Source organism: Pongo abelii, chromosome 13 (assembly GCF_028885655.2).
Source record: "Pongo abelii isolate AG06213 chromosome 13, NHGRI_mPonAbe1-v2.0_pri, whole genome shotgun sequence".
NCBI lineage: Eukaryota > Metazoa > Chordata > Mammalia > Primates > Hominidae > Pongo > Pongo abelii.
The window spans coordinates 106067554-106093374 of NC_071998.2; the positions used below are offsets into that span (position 1 = coordinate 106067554).

At 42.8% G+C, this 25821-nt stretch overlaps 1 protein-coding gene across 2 annotated transcripts in view; it reads right to left on the reverse strand.

The window, feature by feature from the left end:
• Positions 1-4208: 4208 nt before the first annotated feature.
• The window catches only part of TNFSF8 (TNF superfamily member 8), a 37268-nt gene continuing 15655 nt past the window's right edge, over positions 4209-25821 (reverse strand). The window contains exons 3-5 of one of the 2 annotated variants that reach the window (XM_024252441.2): positions 15975-16046; positions 14374-14472; positions 4209-4294 (exon numbers count right to left, since the gene is read on the reverse strand). In XM_024252441.2, the coding sequence (XP_024108209.1) occupies positions 4209-4294; positions 14374-14472; positions 15975-16046 (257 nt within the window). Of the gene's footprint in view, positions 4295-11916; positions 14473-15974; positions 16047-25821 lie in introns of those variants that run through there. The other variant, XM_024252440.3, reaches the window with a different exon arrangement.

Genomic DNA, 25821 nt, shown 5'->3' on the forward strand with positions numbered 1-25821 from the left:
GGGTGGGGCTCCCCTATCTTTGGAAAGGGGAGGGAAGCATCGAAAGTACTGTGTCTTGTGGTTTGAGTGTCAGGTCAGCCACAGTACAAGAGAACACCGACAGACATCTATGGTTTTTGACTCTGATTCCTGGATGGCACCTCTGCACTCATCTGGGGCATGGGGGACCTCACCACCCTGAAGGGAAGGATGCAGGCCTGGCTGGCTTTGCCACCAGCTGCTTGTAGAGCTTCAAGGCCTTGAGCAAACGTAGGCAGTAACCAGGGAATGGTTTCAGCAGGCCTTGGGCAAGACGCAGTGCTGTGCTGGCTTCAGGTCTGACCCAGCGTAGTCATAGTGGTGGTGGCCTCAGGGGTGCTTGTGTCACTCCAGACCCAGCTTTAGGTGTCTCAGAACAGAGAGACCCATTTATTTGGGAAAAAGTAAAGGAAGAGAACAAGAGTCTCTGCCTGGTAATCTAGAGAATTCTCCTGGATCTTGTCTAAGACCATCAAGGCAGTACCTTTAGGAGTATGGAAGAACCACAGTGTTACTGGGCTTGGGGTGCCCCCTAAAGCAGATATGGCTTAGATTATAACACCCAAGTCCTTTCAAATATCTGAAAAACCTTCCCAAGAAGATATGTACAAATAAGCACAGACAGTGAAGACTACAATAAATACCTAACTCTTCAGTGCCCAGACACTAAAGAATATCTGCTAGCATCAACACCATCTAGGAAAACATGACCTCACCAAATGAACTAATAAGTCACCAGGGACCAATCCTGGAGAAACAGAGATATGTAACCTTTCAGACAGAGAATTCAAAATAGCTGTGAGGAGGAAATTCAAAGAGATTCAAAATAATGCAAAGAAGGAATTCCAAATTCTATCAGATAAATTTAACAAAAAGATTAAAATAATTAAAAAGAATCAAGCAGAAATTCTGGAGCTGAAAAAATGCAATTGGCATACTGAAGAATGCATCAGAGTCCCTTAATAGCAGATCTTATCAAGAAGAAGAAAGAATTAGCAAGCTTGAAGATAGGCTATTGGAAAATATAATACACAGATGAGACAAAAGAAAAAAGAATAAAAAACAATGACACATGCCTACAAGATCCAGAAAGTAGCCTCAAAAGAGCAAATCTAAGAGTTATTGGCCTTAAAGAGGAGTTAGAGAAAGAGATACGGGTAGAAAGTTTATTAAAAGTGATAATAACAGAGGAAGTCAAACTATTGCTATTTGCTGATGACGTGATTTTGTACCTAGAAAACCATAAAGACTCATCCAAAAAGCTCCTAGAGTTGGTAAATGAATTCAGCAAAGTTTCAGGATACAAAATTAATTAATGTACACAAATCAGTAGTCCTGCTATACAACAACAATGACAAAACTGAGAATCAAATCAAGAAATCAACCACTTTTATAATAGCTGCAAAAAACAAAAACAAAAACAAAACGACAACCTAGGAATATACGTCACCAAGGAAGTGAAAGACCTCTACACGGAAAACTACAAAACACTGCAGAAAGAAATCATAGACACAGCACTGTTTACAATATCTAAGATTTGAAAGCAACTTAAGTGTCCATCAACAGATGAATGGATAAAGAAAATGTGGTATATATACACAATGGAGTACTATTCAGCAATAAAAAGAACGAGATTCTGTCATTTGTAACAACATAGATGGAACTGAAGATCATTATGTTAAATGAAATAAGACAGGCACAGAAAGACACACATCACATGTTATCACTTATTTGTGGGGTCTAACAATCAAGACAATTGAACTCACAGACATAGAGAGTAGAAGGATGGTTACCAGTGGCTGGGAAGGGTAGTGAGGGGCTGAAAGGGAGGTGGGGAATAGTTAATGAGTAAAAAAAAGAAAAAATAGAAAGAATGAATAAGAACTACTATTTGATAGTACAACAGGGTGACTTTAGTCAGTAATAACTTACCTGTACATTTAAAAATAACTTAAATAGTATAATTGAATTGTTTGTAACTCAAAGGGTATACGCTTGAGGGGATGGTTACCCCGTTTCCTATGATAAGCTTATTTCACATTGCATGCCTGTATCAAAACTTCTCATGTACTTCATAAATACATACACCTACTATGTACCCACAACAACTAAAAATTTTAAAAAGAGAAAATAAATATATAAACAAAATCTACTGTTAAAAAGTAAATATTTTATAAGTATCTACCATGTTAGATGAATAATAATGATACCTTGCCTTTATCAGGCACATCCCATACATATCCCACAGTGTTGTGGTTTGGCCCTATGTTTGAGCAGGGAGCAAACTCATAGGATACCTGTGAATATTAAAATTATGTCTGATAGTATATTTTCAGAAGTCTGGGTAATTCAGTCTAGAGAATAGCTGTATATGAGGTTTTGTGATTCATTAGAATCCACTTAATTCCCTTTTTTCATATCCTTCTTTTTTTATTTTTATTTGTTATTTTAGATGGAGTTTCACTCTTGTTGTCTGGGCTGGAGTGCAATGGTGCAATCTTGCCTCACTTCACTGCAACCTCCGCCTCCTGGGTTCAAGTGACTCTCCTGCCTCAGCCTCCCAAGTAGCTGGGATTACAGGCGTGCGCCACCATGCTCTGCTAATTTTGGATTTTTTTTTTTTTTTAGTAGAGATGGGGTTTCACCATGTTGGTCAGGCTGGTCTCAAACTCCTGACCTCGAGTGATCCACCTGCCTCGGCCTCCTAAAGTGCTGGGATTACAGATGTGAGCCACCGTGTCCGGCCTCATATCCTTTTAAGGCACCATCTGGTCTCTTCTAAACTCCCTTGAGTGGTTGATTGAAGAAAAACATCTAAGAACAAATAATTTTCTTGGAACAGTACATTCTAAATCTATATTTTAGAAAGAGACATTTTGATTAAAATTATTTTCATTATTATGAAGACATTCAAATCCTCACATGTCTCTGGTTTACTGGTTGTAAAGAAAAAAATCCTCACATCTCTAACCTCCTTATTTTAAAACATGATCTTTTTGGTAGCTATTCCTTTCTCACTGCTTTTGGTGGACTTGCCTCTGAGGCCTTTTCTTTTTTAAGTTTAGTATTCTTCATATTTTTAGGATAGATATTATCAAGTCCATGGTCAAAAATCATGCATTAGCCTATGGAATCTCTTAGCACTCAGAGGCATGTTCTATACATGATTCCAACAAAGTTGGTACTCCCCTCTCACAGCTGACAATATTGAAAAGTTCAGATAGACAGTGATCATATGGTTCTCTTTGTGGGAGAATTTATGATGTATGCGTGTGTGTGTGTGTGTGTGTGTGTTGTAAGTGTGTATATCTAAACATACCTGGAGTCACCAGCAATATATAGCAGGTCCATCGGACATTTTCTGTAAACAGCTCCTGGATTCTGGGGCAGCTACTCAACTCTGCCATCACAGCATAAAACCAGTCATAGACTGTACAGAAATGAACAAATGTGGCTGTGTTCCAATAAAACTTTATTTACAAAAGTAGGCAGAGTCCCCTGAGGTTGTAGTTTAGTGATCTCAGAATATATATAGTTCTAGACAAGAAATCAGAATACCAGGGGCTCCCACTCTCAGTTCTGCTTCTTCCCAGTTGAGTACACAGCTTAGTTCTCTCTTATACTATTTGAAAGAATGGTGGTGTAAACTTTAAAGCACTATGCAGACATCTAAGATGGTATTCATTTAATCTTTCATTTAATCAAGAAATATATATCAAATGCCTGCTGTGTCAAAAACTTTCCTAGAACAACAAAGTGATTGTAGATAAGAATGAGTCACCCAAATGTTGGAAAAGGTACCAATAATGGGCTGTTGCATGATTGTCAGGTTGGGGTCATAGGGTAAGATGACAGCCTGAGAGGTGGGAGTGGGGTTTTCCCCTGAAGGGAATTGATGTTCACACAGTCATACATTTTGGGAAGTGATTAATTCTGGGAAGGAAATGAGTTGGCACTTTGAGTAGGGGGTGGTCAGACTTTTTTCTCTCTCTGGGGCCAGGAAGTGTTGGGCCACGATTCCAAATCATGGACAGGACTAGACGATTCTGTTTGTGGGGAGTGAACCGTTTCCTGGCTATGTCGGTTTAGGCCCAGAGTGACTGGTACCATCAAGTTCATGACTTTCCACTTAGCAGTGACAGTGACCCAGGGTAGAAGCAGTTCTTGTCTGCAGCAACCAGCATCAAGGTTCAGGGTTGTAGAGTCTCAAGGCAGCAGTGTCCCTTCCCACAGTCCAGGGTAGAGTGTGAATGGTGGAGGATCATGCCACAATAATCTGGAAGAAAGAATAACTTTACTTTGTAGATACCGGCAGGAGAGATGTGATACATTTTGACATTGTTGTTACTCAGAAGCCCACAGTTTAGCAGGGAGGCAAATGTACAATCATGCTGTCATAGTCAGTGTAGTAAGTTTTTAGACAGAAGTGAGAATATCAAGGTCCAGGTTGGATGTCTAATTTAGCTTGGGAATGGTTCTTGAGCAATAATATCTGAGTTGAAATTTTATGAATGAGGTCAAATTAACAAGATGTGAATGAAGGGCAAGGACCTTGTGGACAAAGGAATCAGCAGGCACCGTGTCAAGTAGCCTCAGGGTAGTGCAGTGTAGTGTGGTTAGAAATATAGCTCTGGAGCCAAACTGCAGTGGTTACATCTTAGCTCTTCAGCTCATGAGCTGCTGAAACTTAGACATAGTTAAGCATTTTTTCGAGCCTCTGTTTCCTCATCTGCAACATGGGAATGGTCATCTCTATCTCATAAGAGTGAGATGCAGTAGACTACAGTATTTGAAGGCTTCCATGTGGCGCCTGAAACCTAGCAAGCAAGCATTCAGTAAGTGTTAGTAATTATATCTATTTACGTAACATAAAGTGGTTTAAGTAAACACATCAAAGCAATGAATGAGGAGGATGAAAAGACCAGATGCAATTGAGGACTGTGTGAGTGTATGAATGTAATGGTGGTGGTAGAAATGAAGCCTCCTTCAGTGTTTTCTTGCTGTTTACTCATCCCATTGTATTGATCCTGTGATGGATTGTGACCTTTCTTCCCTTGAGTAGTACTGTGCCATATGCTGACTGCATCAGGCCAGCTGGTAAAATGAGACTCATTGTGAGAACGGAAGGCATAGTCAGAATGTCAAGGAGGTTAGGTCATCTGCGTCCCTAGCAATGGAAAGGAAATGATGAAATACTTCAGCTGGCTTTTGCTTGGAGCCTCCTGGTTGTAAAGGAGGATCAGCCTTCAAATCAGCTTGTTCCTGACTAGTTTAGCTGATATCCCTGCCTGGTAATTCCCTCTTCCTGTTGCAAGTGAAATCTAAACATTTCCTGAGTGCTGACTTTGTGTAGGACACTGATTTGGGTGCTGGGATTTGGAGATGGATTCTTCTTGTCTTCTAAGTGCTAATTTCTAAGTGAGAAAAGTGTTCATTTCCAGTGCAATCAGTGCTGCTTCTAGAGAGGCACAGGGAGAGGACCTTGATACTGCATCTCCCAAACAGTCAGTTGGTTATCTAGTCCAGTTTTCCCTGCAGGATGAAACCATCCTTTGAGAGTTGGCCTGACAGAGACCTTTGTTGATCCAACGGCTGGCTTTTCTGAATGCAGATGGAAATAGGCTTCAGTGGATTTGAGGAACTTTCACTTTTCTCAAACTTGCATTGATTTATTTTTTCCTACTCCTCTCCCCAAGGTCTAACTCCTTCACAGATACTGAATATGATAAAATACCCCAAGAGTTGTACACTTTCCAAGCTTATTCTATGTGTTTGTTCTCCCAACAGCTTCCCATTGTACAGCTGAGAAAATTTAAGTTTAGAAAGTCCCTGTGACTTGCCAAGCTCACAGAGTTAGTAATTGCTTCAGCTCAGATTCAGACTGGCTTCCAATTGCCAAGGCCACTGTTCTTTCCCATCTGCCACCCTCAGACTTGTTTTTTTCTCTTTCCTTGGCTATAGGGAAAGTACAGCCCCCATAGAAGTTTCTAAACTGCACCCAAAGCTTTCAACATGTTGTCCAGATTATTCCTAGTGCTTGCCCAATATTCCCAAGGGAGACAGTTGGACCAAAAGCAGTTGTTAAAAATTCAGTGGTGATCATTACAAATGAATACCATCATGCTGACTTGATGGTTTTGTAGTGTTTAGACCCTCACATTTGCATAAGCAGCAGACAAGGAAGACAAAGTCAATTCATGAAAGTCCACTTAGGGGAAACAGAGAAACATAACGGATTACCAGCAATCTTCTCCACTTACCAGAAAAAGTCATCCAACTAGTGTTCTTCAGATTGTAAGGTGCACCTGAGTCTCTTGGATCATATTAAAATGCAGATTCTATTCCAGTTTTTAGGTATGTATGAGATGCCTGCATTTTTAACAAGCTCTCTGGTGATACCAGGCACCAGGACATAACTTGGACAGCAAAGATTTAAACCACTGACTCTTAATACTTGGCTTAAATTTGGGAGCTTAAAATAATCCTGATGCCTGGGTTCTAAATCCAGAGATTCTAATTTAATTGCCCTAGGACGTGGCCTGGGATTTTAGGATTCTAAGGTATACCAAGGTTTGATTTAAACTTTCTAGTGTATTTCAAAATATCTAGAAGAGAGGATTTTGAATGTTCTCACCTCAAAGAAATAACTGTTTAAAGTAAGGGATATGTAAAAAAGTAAGGGATATGTTCACTATTGCACAATGTATACATGTATTGAAATATCACATTGTGCTACCTAAATATGTACACTATTTTTGTGTCAATCAAAAATAAAACTTAAAAAACTTTCTAAGGTTAATCTCACTATTTCTAATCACAAAATGACTAGAATAGCATATAGATATCTCAGAGATAGGAAGGGCGATGGATTCTACAGCAAATATACCACACCTTGCTCAGAAAAGGGGTTCAATAAAGTAAGCAAAGATTTATTTTTTTCCTTCCACGTTCTCAGATGGCACAGGTAGATTCTGCTTTCTAAAAATTTCACCTTTCTCTAATAGGCATTCTTATCTCCTGAGTGCTGAAAATTCTTTTTTTCTTTCTTCTTCTTTTTTTTTTGAGATGGAGTTTCACTCTTATTGCCCAGGCTGGAGTTGCAGTGGTGCAATCTCGGCTCACTGCAACCTCCTCCTCCTGGGTTCAAGCGATTCTCCTGCCTCAGCCTCCCGAGTAGCTGGGATTACAGGCATGTGCTACCACGCCTGGATAATTTTGATTTTTAGTAGAGGCGGGGTTTCTCCATGTTGGTCAGGCTGGTCTCGAACCCCTGACCTCAAGTGATCCACCCACCTTGCCCTCCCAAAGTGCTGGCATTACAGGGATAAGCCACTGTCCCTGGCCTGAAAATTATTTCTAAGAAAAATAGAGGCTTTCAATTAACATTTCCATATTTTGAAAAGAACTGTTTTTTTTTCTTTTGTTTTGGTATGGCTTATTTGATATCTTTTCCTTAAAATGGACTTATGTTTAAAGTGGTTTTCTTTGATTATTCATTTAAGAAATATGTATTGAATGGCCATCTACTGTGTCCTAGGAATTGGGCTGGGCTGTGAGTACCCAGTGCTAAATAAGGTTGATAGGGTTCCTGCCTTCTGGGAGTTTGAATGTTGGAGAGGAATGATAGAACCAGCGGTGAAGGGTAAAGTGTCATGCAATTAACGATGGGGAAGCATGGAAGGTGACAGCAAGGCATTAAGTGAAGCCGGCAGAGTCAGGAAGACTTCTCTGAGGAGGTGACATTGAAATGGAAATCAGAACAATGATAGGAGTTAATCAGGCAAAAGAGTGTGACAGGAGTATCCTAGGCAGAAGGAAAATTATCTGCAAGCTTCTGGTGGCTAGGCAGAGCATGGAAGACTGGAGGAACTGGAAGGAGTGCAATGTGATTTGATCATAGAGCACAAGGAGGTGGGGCTGAGCACAAAACTAGAGAGACATTCAGGAGATAGATAGGGAGAGACCTGGTGGAAAGAGCTTAGAGTTTAGGAAGGCTATGTTCATAGTGACTGGAGCGTGGAATGTGGAGTTAGGCAAACTTGGTCTTAAATCCCGACTCTACCATCCACTGACTGTGTGACATTGGCCATGCTCCTCAACGTCGCAGACTCTCAATGTCCTTATATGAAGAATGGGGACAACGATGCCTATTTTTTTTTTGAGACGGAGTCTTGTTCTGTTGCCCAGGCTGGAGTGCAGTGACATGATCTCGGCTCACTGCAACCTCTGCCTCCTGGGTTCACCCAATTCTCCTGCCTCAGCCTCCCAAGTAGCTGGGATTACAGGTGCACACCACCACGCCCAGCTAATTATTTGTATTTTTAGTAGAGACGAGGTTTCACCATGTTGGCCAGACTGGTCTCGAACTCCTGACCTCGTGGTCTACCCGCCTCGACCTCCCAAAGTGCTGGGATTACAGGCATGAGCCACCGCGCCTGGCTCAATGATGCCTATTTCGTTGGGTTGCTTTGAAGATTAATTAAGTGAGTGCAGGAAAAGTCATAACCTGTAAGAGCTTGATAAATGGTTATTATCACTATCAATTCCAAGAACAATCGGGAGATGCTATTGCTGTCTGGAGATGGGATTTATAAGGAGTAAGACTGGAGGCAATGCTGTGAGTTAGGAGGTATTGAGAGTGGTGGCTGGAACTAGGAAAACGGAGGAATTAGTTGAGTGTTAATTGAGTAGGAAGTGAGAAGAAGGATATTCAGAGACTGAGACAGTCCTTGAGATTTGGAATGTAGGAATAGTGTTAAGTTCAGGATGAGTATGGTGGGGTTGGTTTGCACATAATGGTGAGGTCAGTTTGTACATGTTGTTATTATATTCATGAGGAATCAGTTGCAGAGAACAGACTTCAAGTTAGCTTGTTTGGCAGGAAGGGGTTTATCACAGGGTATTAAATGGCTTGTAGAATTGTCAGGAGGGCTGAGGAAACAGAATCAAGATTGAGCTTTCAGGAGAAACCTATAATGTGACTCCTAGGAACTGGGCTGCTATAGTAGCTGCTGTCTCTTCAATAATCTTGCAATCAGGAAGCTTGCCCCTCTAGAACCACAAAACTGCTGCCGCGAACAGGAAACCACTACAATCAGGAAGCCTCTACTGCTGCCGGGCTCCAGAACCAGTGCACATTTGCAACAGACTACATCAGCAGAACGGATGCTTCTCCCTCACCACCTAGGCTCACCCCAACTACTAAGCTCATATTTGAACATGAAAACTTCTGCAAACGAAGCTGCAGAAAAACCAAACACCTCCACAGCTGTCCTTGCTAGCTGGATGGACAAACATTCCAAAATTCTGTCCATTTCAGACTAAATAATACTAGAGCCTGAGCTGCAAAAGAATAAGGGAAGTATATTTTAGCATTTCAACATGTGGAGCAGGAGAAGGCACACTAGAATAGTATTTTGGAAATGTGGGTTGTGACTTAAGAGAGCATCATAAAATCAATTCAGGTGGTCACAGTAAGTTTTTTTTTTATTTTTCTTAGTCCTTGTTGGCAACATGACATTTCTTCTTTCAGGTACAAAAAAACCTGGAAAGTCATTATACTATACATTGAGTGACAATCTTCCATTGCAGAGTTTCAGGAGAGTTTCAGGAGAGAACTGTGAGAAGTGCCCGTGAGGAATATGGACATTTGATCTTGGGGGAGAAATCTTCTGAAGCTGTGCTTGTCCTTCACGCTTTCTGGTGTTTGTTTACTCTCCAGGAAGAGAGCTAGATCCAGGGAAGCCCCAGAGTGCATTGAAAGGCATGTTTCAAACCCATGCTAATGAGGGCTGATTTTGCAGTGGCTTGGCAGCTGTAGCACACACCATGCTGGATTGTAAACTGACCTGGCACTCACTGGCACTTGGGATATGTGTGTTGAATGAATGTACAGAGCAGAGAAGTACTTAGAAAGTATGGAAGGAGGCATTCAGATTCCAGAGACTAAGCTCCAGGTCATGACCTCTGATCACAGAGGTGTCTAAACCCTCGCTAGCCATGGTTAACTCAGTGTCTTTGTGACACCATTTATAATTTTCCAAGAGTATTTTTGCTGTATAGAAAAATTGCAACTAGGGGTGGGAGGTGTGCAAGAAGAAGACGTGCTTATTGTAGCTTTGTGTGTAACAGCAAAAACCTAAGAGCAAATTAAATGTTCTGGCATAGAAGAATGGACAAACTATGGTATATTCAAACAATTAAATATATAGCAGTTACTCTACAATAACTCTACTATCTAATTCCTTCTCAGAATCTCCAGTCACATAAAGGATGGCTCAGAGAATAGCCTAGTGCCCTAAGAGGTTTTGATGTGGACAAGAACTAAAGGCAGGAAGTGCTGAGGGAAGCTGGCAGAATCTGTCAGACAAGGGAGCCTCCCACAATTCCAGGAATACCACTTATTCTGGGATGGAAGGGACAAACCTTTAAATTAAGAGGAAGGAGAAGCCAGCCTGTGTCATCTCTAGAACACTCCTGAGAGATCTGCCAGGCTTGATGGAAGTCCCATTGGTTGGAAGCCCAGCAGGGAGCAGACACTTGCGAAGTCCTCGAGTGTTGTTAGTGAGAGAGCTGGTATTTGAGCCCAGTCTCATATTCCAATCTCCATTATTTCCCACCAGCCTTGGTAGGGCCTCCTGTAGCCTTTCTGCAATTCCTCAGGTCACGTCTTTCCAACCTTACTTTGGACAGTCCCCACATTCAGAGGTTTCCTCTGCTCTTCCTTGCTCTCGCCCCGGTCACTCCAGGATGGTGATTTGAATGTGAGACACAGGTGGTCTCTATCCTCTATAGACTCAGTACATGGTCAATATATTATTCAGAAAAGGGTTAGAGGCCAGGTGTGGTTGCTCATGCCTGTAATCCTAGCTCTTTGAGAGGCCGTGGTGGGCAGATTGCTTGAGGTCAGGAGTTCGAGATCAGCCTGGCCAACATGGTGAAACCCCGTCTCTACTAAAAACGCAAAAATCAGCTGGGTGTGGTGGTGCGTGCCTGTAGTCTCAGCTACTCAGGAGGCTGAGGTAGGAGGATCACTTGAACCCAGGAAGGGGAGGCTGCAGTGAGCCGAGATCGCACCACTCCACTCCAGTTTGGATGACTCTACATTGACTTGTTATGTTTTTATCAGCTCACTTACCATCTTCCTCTACAAGTTCTGCAAGTACACTGAGTGTGTGTGTATGTGTGTGGTGGGGAGGTGGGGTTCAGAGGGTAGGAAGAAGGGAAGGAGCTCAAGTTGAGTTTTTACCAAAGAGGCATATGTTTTAGGTAGCCTGGGTCCCCAGTTAGATAAATTATTTATTTTTCTTGCATAGATATCATTTTACTCGCAGAGTATCATTTGCTCATAACATTCCCAGGGGCTGGTTAACCCTCAAGAGTAACGGAATTTAGTTTTAAACTTCCTGGGTTGCCTACTCCCTACATATCTATCAGTTGAGTTATTAATGATTATTTTCCTTCTTTTTTTTTTGTTTGGTTACATTATTCATTTAAATGATGTACCCCTTGTGTCTTTAGGGGTTGGCTTTCTTAGCATTGCTTGACAGAGACTGAGATTAGAAACCACTCACAGTGCAAAAGTCAGGTACCTCTGCTCAGAGAACAGTTGGTGAAAAATGAAAATGGAATCTTTCTCGAGTTAGAATGTGAGATGGCAAAAAAATTGCTTAGTTAACACACAGTTGGGTTGCATATACCTTTTCAAGAATGCATGAGTTGGTTTAAACAAGATTCATTTGTCCTATGCAGTTAGTGTGTGACTCAAATGCCAGCCATTTCCCTGTTTTTTTAGCCTTGAGTCTCAAAGTCTGTTTTTTACCACAGACCACTTGGCTTGCTGAATTCAACACCTCTTCCAATGCCTGCTTATCCCAAAGAATCTACTCACAGAAAGAGTTAAAGAGAAATGTAGACTTTACTAAATATTTCATAGAGGAGACCTAGGAGGAGGTTGACACAGCACACTGCTCAGCAGATGACTTAAAATTTTCCCTTAGCCATTTTTGTTCTCTCAAGTCCCTCTCATCCATACCACCACTGCTGATTTGTTCTTTCTTTTTTTCTTTTAAATCTTTTCTAGCTTTTCTTCTGACAAACTTTGCTGGAGTCCTACTCCTTTTCTCTCCTTCTTGAGAAAAATGTAAATTTTGCTCTATGTTTTGGGATAGCAGGGAAGCTTCCATCTTTTTTTACTGAAGCATAACCTCAGAGCCTACATTCCATCTCAAACGGCTTGTCAAGGTTCTTCCACAGATAAGATGTTCCTCCAAAGATGATGTACAGGTGTCAAGTTGGATATAGCTAGAGAAATCTCATGGCTACCCTAATCAGGAGAGAGGTTGCTGTTTCTCAGAAGTCCTCCTCCCCACTTCCAGGGTCATCATTGTCTGTCAACAACTTTGTGGGGATTTAAAAACCCTCGTGGAACTGGTTTTCTGAGAAGTGTTTGAAGCAGGAATATATTGTGCACGAGATGGAGCAGCCATTCCCTGGCTAGATGACCACATCACTGTTGCACACTGATTGTTTGCTAAAGGCACAATGCTTTCCTGACCAGAAATGAAAAATGCCTGCTGCTCAATTATTGTCACTCTAACTGGAATAGAGTCAGGCCTCATCAGATGGTTTCCCAAACACCCAGATGGTCTCTTAGATTCTGGATGGTCAGTGTGGTAGTTCTTTCCATTACATCCTTGAGATCCTGCTGTTCACACCATTCAGCAGGGCACCCTGAACCTTGTCCCCATATTCTGGCTCTGCTGAGATGAGATGCAGTCAGGTGCTACTAGTGTCTTCAGTTGTATACTGGGATGGGGGGGCCTTATTTTGGTTGGAGAGCTTCCAAAATTGTGTCTGGAATCTCAGTTCCCAGGGTCTGGTCTTCTGAGATGGAAGAGGTTTTGAAGCAATTCAAACCCAGTCCTTCCATTTTCTAGCTTGGATCCTGAGTTCCAGGGAGGGGAAGGTATAGTGAATTCTTATAATTTTGTGTTGCCTTGGCAACCATTTTGTATACAAGTTTAATTTTCTCATACCAGAAGCCGGGCTTAGTCACCCTTGATATTCCAGTTCTATGCCACACCTTTGGCCAGGGACAAGCACTTAGAGGCATCTCTCCTGCCTAGCAGACTGGATTCCCCACTTCTCTGTTGCTTCCTTCAGACAGACCATTCAGGCATTTGCCAGTGAATTGAGAGTGACCACACCCTATTTATTTACCTACCTTGTTAACTGCCTTGCTGTCTCTGTCTGACTTCTCATTCCTGCCTCATGTAACCTGGAGAAGGAGGACTGCCCTTCAGACTCATTATGCCCTTTCTGTCCAGGATCTGTAAGTAAAAGTCTTCGAACTTGTTTTCCATTGTGGTGGTGTATTAAATTTGTGCTTTCCATCTCAGGAACAGGGGGCTGTCCCAGGCCTGGTTTTCCCTGGGGGTTCCTAGGGGTGGGATCATATGGAGCACAAGATCAGCCTCCCAGCGCCAGAGTGATAGTCAGACAGGCATAAACTGGGCATGGTTCAGTCACAAGTGTATCTGCCAGCATAGGGAAGTTTCCTGTGTGAGAGAGTCCTTGATCGCGACTTGGACAACTAAACATTAGGCCATCTGCAGATAAAAGAAGTATCCCATGAAGGGCACAGTGTAAACACTCACATCCAGCTCCCCTTCATTTCCCATTAGGGCAGAGTTGCTAGCTGCTCTGGTACTGGAGCCCCATTTTATCTGGAGGCTCTCAAAACAGAAGAAATAGATCAAGACCATACAGTGAATTAGTGGTTGGGCTGGGACATCCATTCATCCCTTCTGATTCCCATGTGGGGCTCTGTCCACCATACTACATTGCTTCCCTGCCTGCTATCTGAAAGATACTTCACTAAAAACTCTCTTTTTAACCCTGGAGCTGTATCTTTCCAAGAGGCAGAAGGAGAAGTATACTGTTTAATACCCTGTGTAGTTTGTCTTGGTCTAAAGTTTTCTTTTTGCCCAAGTGTTTGGAGGGATGAAATACTGTATGGTAGAGAGGTGCTTTCTTCCTGAAGGCCAAGAGAAACTGTTCAGTCTGAATTACTGTATAAGAAGATGGACAACACATTCTCAAGAGGAAAGGTGCTTGTATCTATGTACTGGAATGTATCCACATTGACTGATACGGTGGTGTTGACCTGCAGGTAATCCAGCAAGAATTGAGAGAGATTCTGGTATACGTGTTTGGTTTGCATTCCAGATTCACACACTGTCACCAGGGCCTGTTTTTTGATATGCTTGTTGATGAGAAGCTCCAACTTCAGATCGACAGAATTATTTGGGCATTGTACGAGAAACTGCAGTTGGCAAATGATGAAGTACAAACCAGGGAATTGGATCACCAGATTCCCATCCTGATATCTGACTCCATGGAGAATGCCATCTTTGTTCCAAGACAACTTGGTTTTGTTTAGATGCTTTGCCACTAGAAAGAGAAGTATAGAAAACAGAATTATTGAGAAGATTGTAGGTACGCATTGCAAAATTCTAAGTCTTTATTCAAAGTTTCCCATTCAAGACCCATGTTTTCTGTAATGTTCCAATCATCTGAATATCTTCCATGTTACTCCCTCTAGAGTCTACTTATTAGTCAAGGCACAGGTATAAAACCACCTCTCTTCCTTTTCTTCAATGCTCAAAGCTGGAGGGTCAGAACACACATGGTACTTTACTTCTACCTCCTATAGAATGGTTTTCCACTGAATCATTATCATATTATATTATTCTTTGATGACAATGATGATCTTCCCCCTTTCAGACTATAAGCTCTTGGACTCTGTTCTCCACAAGACTGGAACTATTATGTTCATTTATCATGAATGGGCATTGCAAAAGGTATCAGAGACAGGAAATTCAATAATATTGAGTTTGATAGGCATTGCAGAAAGTACAAGGTAGGACATTCAATAATATTATTCAGTTAATATCCAATTTAGGTTTGAAGATGTCCAGGAGAATCACCATTAATTTTCACATTAAGATGTATCCTCTAACGGTTCATTGTCTGAATTTTTGAATGCCTTTTTCCCTTCAAAGGGCAGCCAAAAATAATTGTGTAGGTCCCCCATGTGCTTATTAAGGGGCTCTTGCCATCTGGGATTTATTGAAAAGCAGAGAATTAGCGGACCCTCTAAACTGACAAGTTTGTGTTGGAAGGTGAGTCTCTAAGTCGTAACACATGAAAATTAGCACTGACTGGTAAGGGTGACTTTCAGGGCCAGGAAGCTGGCATGCTAGTTTTAATTGCTTCCATGCTTTCCCTTTAAACCTCATTGCAATTCAACTGAAGAGTGAGGACTAATCTAACTGCAAAATTGAATTTTTAAAATGAGCCGGATGGCTATTCAGAGAATTTTGGCCATCTCTCTCTCATTCTGCAGTCTAAAGTGCCTCTTATTGCTTCATTTGTAAGGGACCTCTTACCTGAAGCACACTGCAATATGCAAATCGGCCCTGTGCTGACATGTTCATTAAGCTGTCAATCTGGGGACAAGGCAATTTTATGGTTCCCTTGTGAATAACTTCATAGAGGCAGAGATTAAGTGCCTGCCTCCCTTGCATTAGGAAAAGGACTGTGTACTTTGCTGAAACTGGTAGGTAGCTGAATAAGGAGGGGTGAGGGGTGAGGGTTGGGGTTGGTGGTGGCAGTGGTGGTGGGGACCATGAATGCCCACAGAGGCCAGGTAGGCAAAATAAAGGAGTGAATGAGGCTGAGGAAAGAGAAGCCTTGTAGCTTTGGAGAATAACGCTCTCCCCACTAAGACATTCAAATTCAAATTACAAAAAAATATCCTGCAGACTAAACAGTACACATCTGCAGGTCACATTTGGCCATAGGACTCTAATTGTGACTTCTGGCTTAAAAGTTGCTGAAAAGCCACAGAAGCGGTTTTCATATGTTTAGGTTTCCTGGGTTTGGTTACTGACCTTGGAGGTAGGCCCATGACTTCTTGAATGGAGCCCTTTTCAGGATACATAAGAGGTCTTCTGAGCAATTTCCTAAAAATAAGGAGATGACACATTAAAATGTCTTTTGCCGTTCTGGGATCTGGAGATACCTGATCTTTTTCTACAACACTTTGCTGGAGACAATTACCATTCTGTTTTCCATTTTGAGAATAAGGAGAAAAGCTCTTTATTTCTTATTTTGCCATCAGGTATTTTAGGATTTTAATTTTTTAAATTTATTTTTATTGATTGTTTCCACTTGGGCTTTTATGGAAGACTGTGGAAATCAGGGAAGGAAACAAATATGACATCCATTCCTATAATGTGTCAGGTGCCATTTTTTGGCACTATACATATTTCATCTCCTTAATCTTTGCAGCAACTCTATGAGAGGGGTATTATTAAGCCCCTTTTACAGATGGGAAAAAAATCTGGGGACCACGAAGGTGAAATACATTGTTTCGTGGCACCTTGCCAGGCAGTGGTCGTGAGAATGATAATACTGATAGTAAATACTGTCAACTTACCTACTATACACCAGAACCTAGTCTGGGTAATATATCAGCTAATCTAGTTCTCAGACTAATCCTGTAGGGTTAACTTTGATGCCTAGAGGTGGTCAATACCATCACCTAAGTTCAGACGTTTGTGTAAATGCTGGACTTGCCCATGGCTAATTCCAGAGGCCAGGTTTCCTGTTCTAGGCTATTTTGCTAGACAACGAAGATAAAAACATCTTGGTGTTCAATTTTAAGAGGACACAGGGTTAAAGAAATCTTAGCAGAAGTCCTACTATTTGGAGCTTCCTTGGCAGAGGCAAACATGATAATATGTTATTATGGTATTTAAGAAATAAAAATATTTTTCATATATTCACTAGGGATGGTGGCTTAGCTTTTTTTTATTACAGTAATTACTTAATATTTTGTATGCAAAGATTCAAGTTATACATTTCCTGCAATGACACTTGAATTCAACTTATTCAGAGCGAATCTCTTCTTTGATCCTTGGTTTCCCCATGTGTAAAACTGGGCAATCTTTGACCTGACATGGACATCTTTTCAAAGATGTCACCAGAGATGACCATGTAGTCCGTCCATCAGACAGTAGGCAGCCAAAGGCCCATTCAATGGAGCAGCCACACCCTGGGATGTTTGCTCACTGCATCGCAGAGTAGTACCTGCTGGGCTCACAACCTTTCCCATTGCAATCTCTGCCCAGCCCTGAGAAAGTCCCTCCTGGCCATCCTCATAGCTTCATGGGGGCTTTGGAGTGGTCGAAAGTTAAATGAAGAGTTCCCTCTGCTGTCTGAACAAGCTCACTGCGAGGGGCACTCCGGGCAGAGGCAGGGGCAGTTTTCCTCCTTATCTGCTGCATCCACACAGAGCTTCTGGTCCAAAGCTCTCTTGGTGGTGAGGGCCAGTGGGTCAGCTGTCATTCCCTTGGTTTCATCCTCATGCATCCTCTGATTAGTGCTCTGGTCCTGCCTGTTGCAGCCCACAGCCCACACTCTTGGGGTTTGTAGTCAGAACCCCAACACTAATGGCTGCTTATGCTCCTAATGGACTGTGACTATGGTTAGAGAGTCCTCCTAGCCTAACCTCCTACTCTAAGCTGTAGAACATCAAGCCAGGGAGACAGACCTGGCTGTCTGTTTGCATGGAAGCCCTTTCTGACTCCTTTCACCTGCAGGATCAGGCCCAAGCTCCTCAGCATGGCTTTCATGGTCCCCGGTGTTCTGACTCCTACTGAACTCTCTCGTCTCACCCCTCACCTTCCCTCCTCCCCTTTCCCTTTATGTTCCAATAGTAATAATAATGAAGAGGAACAGTGATAATAATATGAATGATCATAACTAATACATGTTGAGTGATAGCCATTTTCCAGGTACTCTGCTAAGTATGCTACATGCATTATTTCATTTAATTCTCACAACCACACGATGAGAGAGGTACCATAATTAAGTCTATCTTGTACATAAGGAAATGTACCCTTTTAAAGGTTAACTGACTTGTTCACATTCACACAGGTAGTCAGGGGTGGAGTAGAGATCCAAACTCAGGCTGCCTGACCGCTGCCCGAATGGATTCCTGACCGCTGTCCTGGAGTTTGGGGCTTTGCAGTCCCCCTAAACATACCATTTAGGAATGTTGATTTATCATTACACCCTGGCACTTGCTGGGCTCTCTACCTGGACTGCCTCCTTCACCAGGCAAGTTTTTCCTCATTTGAAACACAGCCTAGCACCCTTTGCCTATTTGCCCCTTCTATTAGACAGTGAACCCTCAGGGCAGAGACTCCTGTTTATAAACCCCCACTGCCCAGCCTAGCGGATGCTCTGTAAATGTTTGTTGAATTGAATCACCTAGCTCATCTTTCTTGTTTCCCTCTGTGGATACAGAGTAAGTACTTAGGACAACAGTGAGGTGAATCAGGATGCTTGGCTTGCCTTTTGCCTGAGGGCTAGAATAACACAGGGCCTCATTCTTCCACTGGCTTTGCAGGTCAGGCTAGATTAGATGGGAAGATAAGACTCATGCCTTGGGCTGAGGCCAGCACAAAACATCAAGAACAGACTCTGCTCATTGGCCGAAAGCCCCCTCACGCTGTGCTCCTTACCCCTTATGGCAGGTGAGCCTCTGTAACAGGTGGCTGGAGAAGTGCAAGCCCAGGCTTGCCTCTCACACATGCTGGTTCTTTTGTTGTTTTTTCCCCTTTGGGTTGACCTCAGTTGTAATTCTGAGAAACCCGAGGATGGAAAATAAAACCTTATTTTGAAACATTTGCATTTCCTGAAGTCAAATGGCGTGGTATATTTTAGTTTTTCTTTAAAAATCATTTAGATGGTTTCTAGCTAAAGGGAAAAACACAGGCAGCCCTTTTAGGAATGATGTTGCCAGAGCTGGTTTAGAAAGGGGCTAAAAGCAGGACGCTAGAGGAGCTGTTGAGGGAATGGGCTGTTAAACTTGGAGAAGACCCCAGAGGAGGGCACAGCCTCTGTCCTTTAATGCTTGATGAGGCTGTTGGCACACCGTGGGGCCCAAACACTAAACCTCCAAGTGGAAGAGGAAGGAGATGAAGCCCTCAGCTAAGAGCTAACACTGCTCTAATCCCCATTTCTCAGATGCAGCAATGGAAAGATGTACACTAAAAACACCTATGTCACACTGTGAGTCACAGTGCCGGCAGCTCACAGAGTTGACCAGTCAGTGCTGCTGAAAAAAGAGGTGGGCTGCTTTGGAGGTCATGAGGCTCTTGTCAAGAGCTAGATGAACATTTCATGGGTCATCAGCCATGTGGCCTGAGTCTTCTCATCACCCTGTGAGTCTATGATATAACTTTCTCTTTTGGTTATGAAGACAGAAAAACGTGACTTATAAACAGTGGCATTACATGCAGCTGAAATTGTGCAATGTCCCTGGAATTCTGAAGGCTGGGAGCAGAGGGAGCAAAAAGTGATGCCTGGAGAGGTTTAGTTTGAAGAACAGAGCATCAGAGTGGGGGAAATGAGAACTGTCTGCAAGTCATGGCTGAGTTGATGACCTGGTAGTTAGACTCCTGGGATTTCTCCTCTCTGGGCTCTAGTGTCCCTATTAGGTTTGTGCAAAAGTAATTGTGGTTTTGGCATTAAAAGCAATAACAAAAACTGCAATTACTTCTGCACCAACATAATAGATGAAGAGCAGTGTGGATTTGATGATCTATCTAAAAGGGCCTACCTAGCTTATTTCAGCAGGCTGTATAGACTCAGCCATCCCCTACCAGACCTGCTGGTGGTGGGGGTGGGAAAGTTTGGGATGGGGAGTCAGTCCCAGCTGCACCTGTCTATCTTTATGGGCATGTTGCATGACCCAAGGTAGGAGGCTGTGTCTTCACACATTCAGGTTTTCAGACACCTGCAGTAGTAGAACAGAACATTTTAGCTCTGAGGACAATCTAAGTTATGAATAGTCTGGTTCTGTAAGGATTTTCATAGTTTGGAGAAATGAAAGTTCCCTGAGATCGCCTGGTTCAGGCTTGGTGAACACATAACTCATGTGCTCCTCAATGTTGCCCCTATGGCAGGCTGGTCCTAGGTCATCCAGAGAGTTAGTGAGAGAGACAGGACCAGAGACCAGGGCTCCTTACTCCTTCTGTAGGGCAGTCTATCTTTCAGACAACCCTAGCACTGCATGAACTTCCCTGAGGACCAAAGCCTTCAGATGCATCAGCTTTGTAAATCATCTTTTCAAGATTTAGCCTCTTCTAGAAGGATCATGGGACTTTCTGTGGTTTTGTTTGAGAGGCTGAAGAGAAAGATGTGCCAACAAAACCCTCCTGGCCAGTTTCACACAGAGGAGAGAGATAGAAAGAGGGGTTGCTCGAGGTGGTTGAAAGGACCATATTCTAGAAGGTCAAGATTGTGGCAACCTTAAGACTAGCTTTCACCTTGAGATTTCACAATGTTGGACAGAAAGGGTCATTAAATGCCATGCTAACAGAGATCCTAGTTTTAGGAGTGGCGAGACTGAACCCAGAGAGACTAGGGTCCGGCCCAAGACCCCACAGTAGGTAAATGGTGGAGCTGGGTTCAGAACACAGGGCTTCTGACTCCTAATCCAGGGCTCTTCTCTGACTTTCAGTATTCCTGTGGAATAGGAAGGGTTAAATGCAGGACTAAGTGGGTTTGCAGCCAGTACAGACACTGGAACTGAAAACTGACAAGACAGCTGGAGGTTCTGGGAAAACAAGCACTAATGAGCTCCTGGGTTCCGTCTTGTGGGAGAATGCCAGCAGACGACTTCAGGCCCATGTGGTGAACACTGCCAAGTTACAAGTCATGGGCACATAAAGATGCAAATATGCTCAAGGCGGCTCTACCATGGCAAAACAAACCAAGCCAACCATCCTGGCCAGATGGTATGTGGTTTGAGTGCCAGGTACCTTCCAGATGTACAGCACCTTTGATATAAGAACAAGGAAGACACGATGCATCACAAAAAGAGCACCTGAGTTCTGGTCAGAGCTTTTAGCTCTGGATCTGTCATTTCCCCTTACTGAGCCTCAGCTGCCACATCCATTAAGTGAGAGTTAAAACAATCAACCTAAATGTATGGATGTCATGAAGATGCAATGAGACTGTGGATGTCAAGTGATCAGTGTGGCCTGTGGCTAGAGGAGACACTCAGTAAAGTAGATTCTTTCTGCCTTACTCCTCTTTTCTTTGTTGTTATAGTGGCACAGTTTAGCAATGCCACTTAGCAGAGTGAATTGGCAGATGAAATGCTTATTAAAATGAAGCTCATGACATTATCTGATGGACGGGAGCTTCTCAATTAAGTACCTAAGTGTTTAAGGCTATCTGATGCTTTCAGGAATGTGTGCCAAATCCTCTTTACATTTGTTGAAAAATGTTTTAATCCTTCCAAGAAGGAAAGGGATTATCCTAATGACTCTGCATCTGCCATGCTCTGGCTTCTTCATTCCAGGCTTCAGGGAGAATATCTAGGAGAGTCCCAACAGTGACATCTAGAGGACAGTCTCTCCCCTCTGGATAAAATTTGGATTCAAAGTGAGTCCTTAACCTGAGCAAGGGTCATTTCAACTATTAGATTGGTGCAAAAGTAATTGAGGCTTTTGACCATTTCCTTGATATCACTAAGCCAGCTGGTAATGGAGAGATAAACTGCAGGATGGACCATTTGTTAAACAAAGGACCACTAGGTGACCCTGATTTCCAAAAGGATTTGGAGAATGCCAAATTATTAGTTAGTGCTGACTGAGCACATAAGAAGTGATCACTAAATATAAATTAAGATCAAGTTGGAATTCATTTAAATAATTTAAATTCTGCCTCCCCCTGCCGCCTACCCCACCTAACTTTCCTTGGGATGTTAAAGTCTTTTCAGTCCTGACTTGTCGCAGTGTATCTGCAACAGTTAGTAAACCTATCTGACACTATGGGCATTTCCTTGGAATTCATTTATACTAAACACAGGTTGAATTGACATTACTGTGGGTAAGTAAGAAGCATCTTTAAAGTCTATAATTTAAAAGGAAAGGTGAGTCTGGAGACATAGGGTAAAATCTGCTAACATTTTAATAACCTTAAAAAAAAACACTCCCTAGCTGTTCAAAATGCAAAAGTACGGCAGCAATTTTAGAAAGTTAGTTTTGGGTTCAAATCAATTTTAGAAAGTTACACAGACTTGGGTTCAAATTCCACCTCTGCCATTACTAGCTGTGTGGCTTTTCAAAAATCATGCAGCCTCTTTGAATTGTCCTTTTTTCTTCTTAAAAGTGAGAATAATAAAATAACTATCATGGAGCGTTGTAGGGAGGATTAAATGAGATAATGCATAAAAATGAGCCTGGTGTCTACCACCCAAACTATACCAAATAGTGGTTGAGTCCTGTGCCCTAGTCCATGGTTTGTGCTGCTTGAAATTGTAGAAACTTAAGCCAACACATGTTGTGTCTAGATAGTTTGAATGAAATACATAACAAAAGAATTTCAAGGAATAGGCCTGCTTTCTCTCCCTTACCTTCCCTCCCTCCCTCCCTTCCTTCCTTTCCATCCTTTCCATCCTTTCCTCCTTCCCTCCCTTCCTTTCCTTCCTTTCCTTCTTTTCATTCCTTCCCTCCCTCCCTCCCTCCCTCCCTCCCTTCCTTCCTTCCTTCCTTCCTTCACTCCCTCCCTCCCTCCCTCCTTCTTTTCTTCCTTTTCTCTCTCCTTCTCCAAAGTGCTGTCTGAATTGTGAGGAACTCTGAGATTTCCTCTGGATTCAAAGACTTGTGATTTATATGTGCTAAATTCAAGTATAAATTTTCACATGTAACTCAGTGACTTGTTTTTTTCCTTTTCTTTTTTCTTGTTCTCTCCCCTCCCCTGCACCTCCTCTCTTCTTCTCTCTCTTCTCTTGGTGGCAGGGGTGTGGGGATTAGGGGCAGATGGCTTTAGAACTCTGATGGCCTCTCCAGGATCCCATTCCACTATATTTTGAGTGGTTCATTGTCTAGTTTGTTTCTTTCTTTCTTTCTTTCTCTTTCTTTCTTTCTTTTTTTTTGTGAGAGATTTCTGATTCCCGTTAGCTCTGCTTTAAGAAAAAGTGAGTTTAAGAGTAGATTTTGAGTGAGTGTGTTTAAAGTAAATGGAGAAGCAAATAGGCTTTTGAAACTTGTGACTTATCTGAAAAATAATTTTCCCCCTGAGCAGGAGCACTCTCCCTTGCTGTGAAGAGAAAGAAAGAAAAAGAGAGAGAGAGAGAAAGAGAGAGAGAAAGAAAGAAAGAGAAAGAAAGAAAAGGAAGGAAGAAAGCAAGCAAGCAAGCAAGCAAGAAAGAAAGGAGATGAATTGGGCATTCTAGATCCAGAAATGTTTCTGCTTGCTAGTTTTTGTCTTTCTAGGGGAAGGAGCTGTCAGGAAGAGACGGAGTCTCATTCTATTGCCAGGCTGGAGTGCAGTGGTGCGATCTTGGCTCACTGCAATCTCTGCCTCTGGGGTTCAAGCGATTCTCCTGCCTCAGCCTCTTGAGTAGCTGGGACTACAGGCGTGTGCCACCATGCCCAGCTAATTTTTGTATTTTTTTTTCAAGACGGGGTTTCATCACGTTGGCCAGAATGGTCTCCATCTCTTGACCTTGTGATCCACCCGCCTCGGCCTCCCAAAGTGCACGTTGCCTCTTGACTACTTCCAGTGTGGTGTTCCGCTGGGGCTGCTGTCGTCTGATTGTGACCATGGGACATGAGGGATAGTTGGGTCTTGGTGAGAACCTAGTCTTGGCTTAATGTCACTGCCTTCAAGGTGCAGCTTTTGTTGTTTCTTTGGGGTGGGTTAATTTGGTAAAATTAGAGAGCCAACCTCACTTCGTCTTCTTTAATGCCATTTTCTTTTTAGCAAGTGGAGGGGCAAGGAGGGTAGCCTGCCACGCCTTATAAAATTGCAAATGTTAGAATGTTAAAGTGGTCAAAGAACCCTAAGATATTTGTTTGATTCATGGAACGCTATAATCAAAGCAAAATCCATCTCAGGATTAGGACATCTGGTTTGTTCCCTTCACTTCTGATATTTTAGAAAACAGGAAACCCAAGTCCCTGAGAGGGAAAGTGAATTGCTTCAAGTCCCAAGACTTGAATGTCAGCATTCCAAATTCCTGGCCGGTCCTCTGCATTTCATACCCCAACTTCAGCTGGAGACTGAATTCAGGTGAGGGTGGAGTTGTCAGGACCCACACGAGGTCTATCCACTGTTCCAACTTCCTTAGGGCCTCCAGGAACCTTTGGGTGTTGGAGGCTACATTACATTTGTAGGAAAGACAAATCTGTTTTAACTGGTAGGCAGTGGGGAAGGAATTGTCCCAAGGCACATGACCCTTCAGCTGCAAAGCCAGAGCTGAAATTCAGCCTCTAGAACCCTCGCCATGGACCAGGTTTCCCCTCAGCACTTCACCTCATTCAAACCCATGCGTGTGGCCCTCTGTGACCCTGAGCTTGGTAACAGAGAGTGCACTTCTGAGACATGAAAGCCAACAGCTGGGGGCTGCAGGTGCCGAGGAAGTGATAGAACTGATAGAGCCCTGGAAGGGGCTATGTAGATTTGACCAGCAGGTGGGGGCACTGGAAGGATTTGCAGTACTGAGTTTTCCCAGATGGTCTACAATACAATCCCAGCTAAGCATAAGGGCTGCAAGGTGGATACGCTGGATTTGAGGTCTCACCCCTCCTAACCAGCTCTGAAATTTTAGGCAAGGCAACAAGCCTGTTTGTGCTCCAGTTTCCTTACCTATAAAATGGGGCTAATTATGATTCCTGGGGGCTTATTGTGAGAACTGCATGAGTGAATTACTAAGTACTCAGCCAATTCTTGGCACATAGTGATGCCTGTTAACGTTCATTATTCTCACTCTGCCGTGGCCTCATACGGATGCAATGAGGGAGTACAAGAAAGAACACTGTCTACAGAATTCTTCTAGTGCAGGTAAGAGCTATCATTTGGTAGGGTGATTTGTTATAAAAAGGGCCAGGGTATGTTGAGAAGGCCCAGAGGTGAGACCAAAGGACCAGAATCATCCTGCAAATTAAAGTCAGAACAATTTGAATTTCTGCAGAGTTTATGAGGGAAGTGGAAAGCGGAGGGGAAATGGGAGAAGGACATTAAAACAGACAGGAAGGAGAGTGAGTCAGTTCAGGTGTCAGAGGGCTGAACCCCAGGGAGGAGAGCTGTCCCTTGAGAAATTCCCAGTGGCTGGAATAGCTGAGGCCTTGCAAGAACAGAGGAACCTAATATTCAATTCTGTGTCATCTGCTGGGCTGCACTGGGATGTGCTACACTGCCCTACCGGCTTCTCTGCATACCCCAAATCCTTCTGTAGATGTCGCTATTTATAAATGTGGGTTACTATTCAAACTTGGAAATCAAGGCAAAAGTGGCTGTCTTCTCTGATTTGGGCAAATAAGCCAGAAACCATGTGCAGACATGAGATTCAAAATTTGGTGGAAGCAGAAAAGTGAAACAAGGAGTGATAAGGAGAAGGATGAGCTTCACTCTCTTTACACCATTCTCCTTGGTTCCATGCCATTTGTGAAATGAGATGGGAACATTTTATCTGGATATGAAAGAACAGAGTGGATCCTATGCCCAAAGGACATAGGCTCAATCAGGTATCAGATGAGGGTCACATTTGCTGTCCCATTTCATCCTCATGGTGGCTTCATGCAAAAGTCATTATTAACTCTGTCTTCTGGGTGAGAAAACTAAAACCCAGAAAGGAGAAGGGTGTGGGGGAAAGGTCCTCCTCCCAGGCGCTCTTCCTGGCTTACTGCCTGTGAGGTGTCAGTTGGCTGGGGG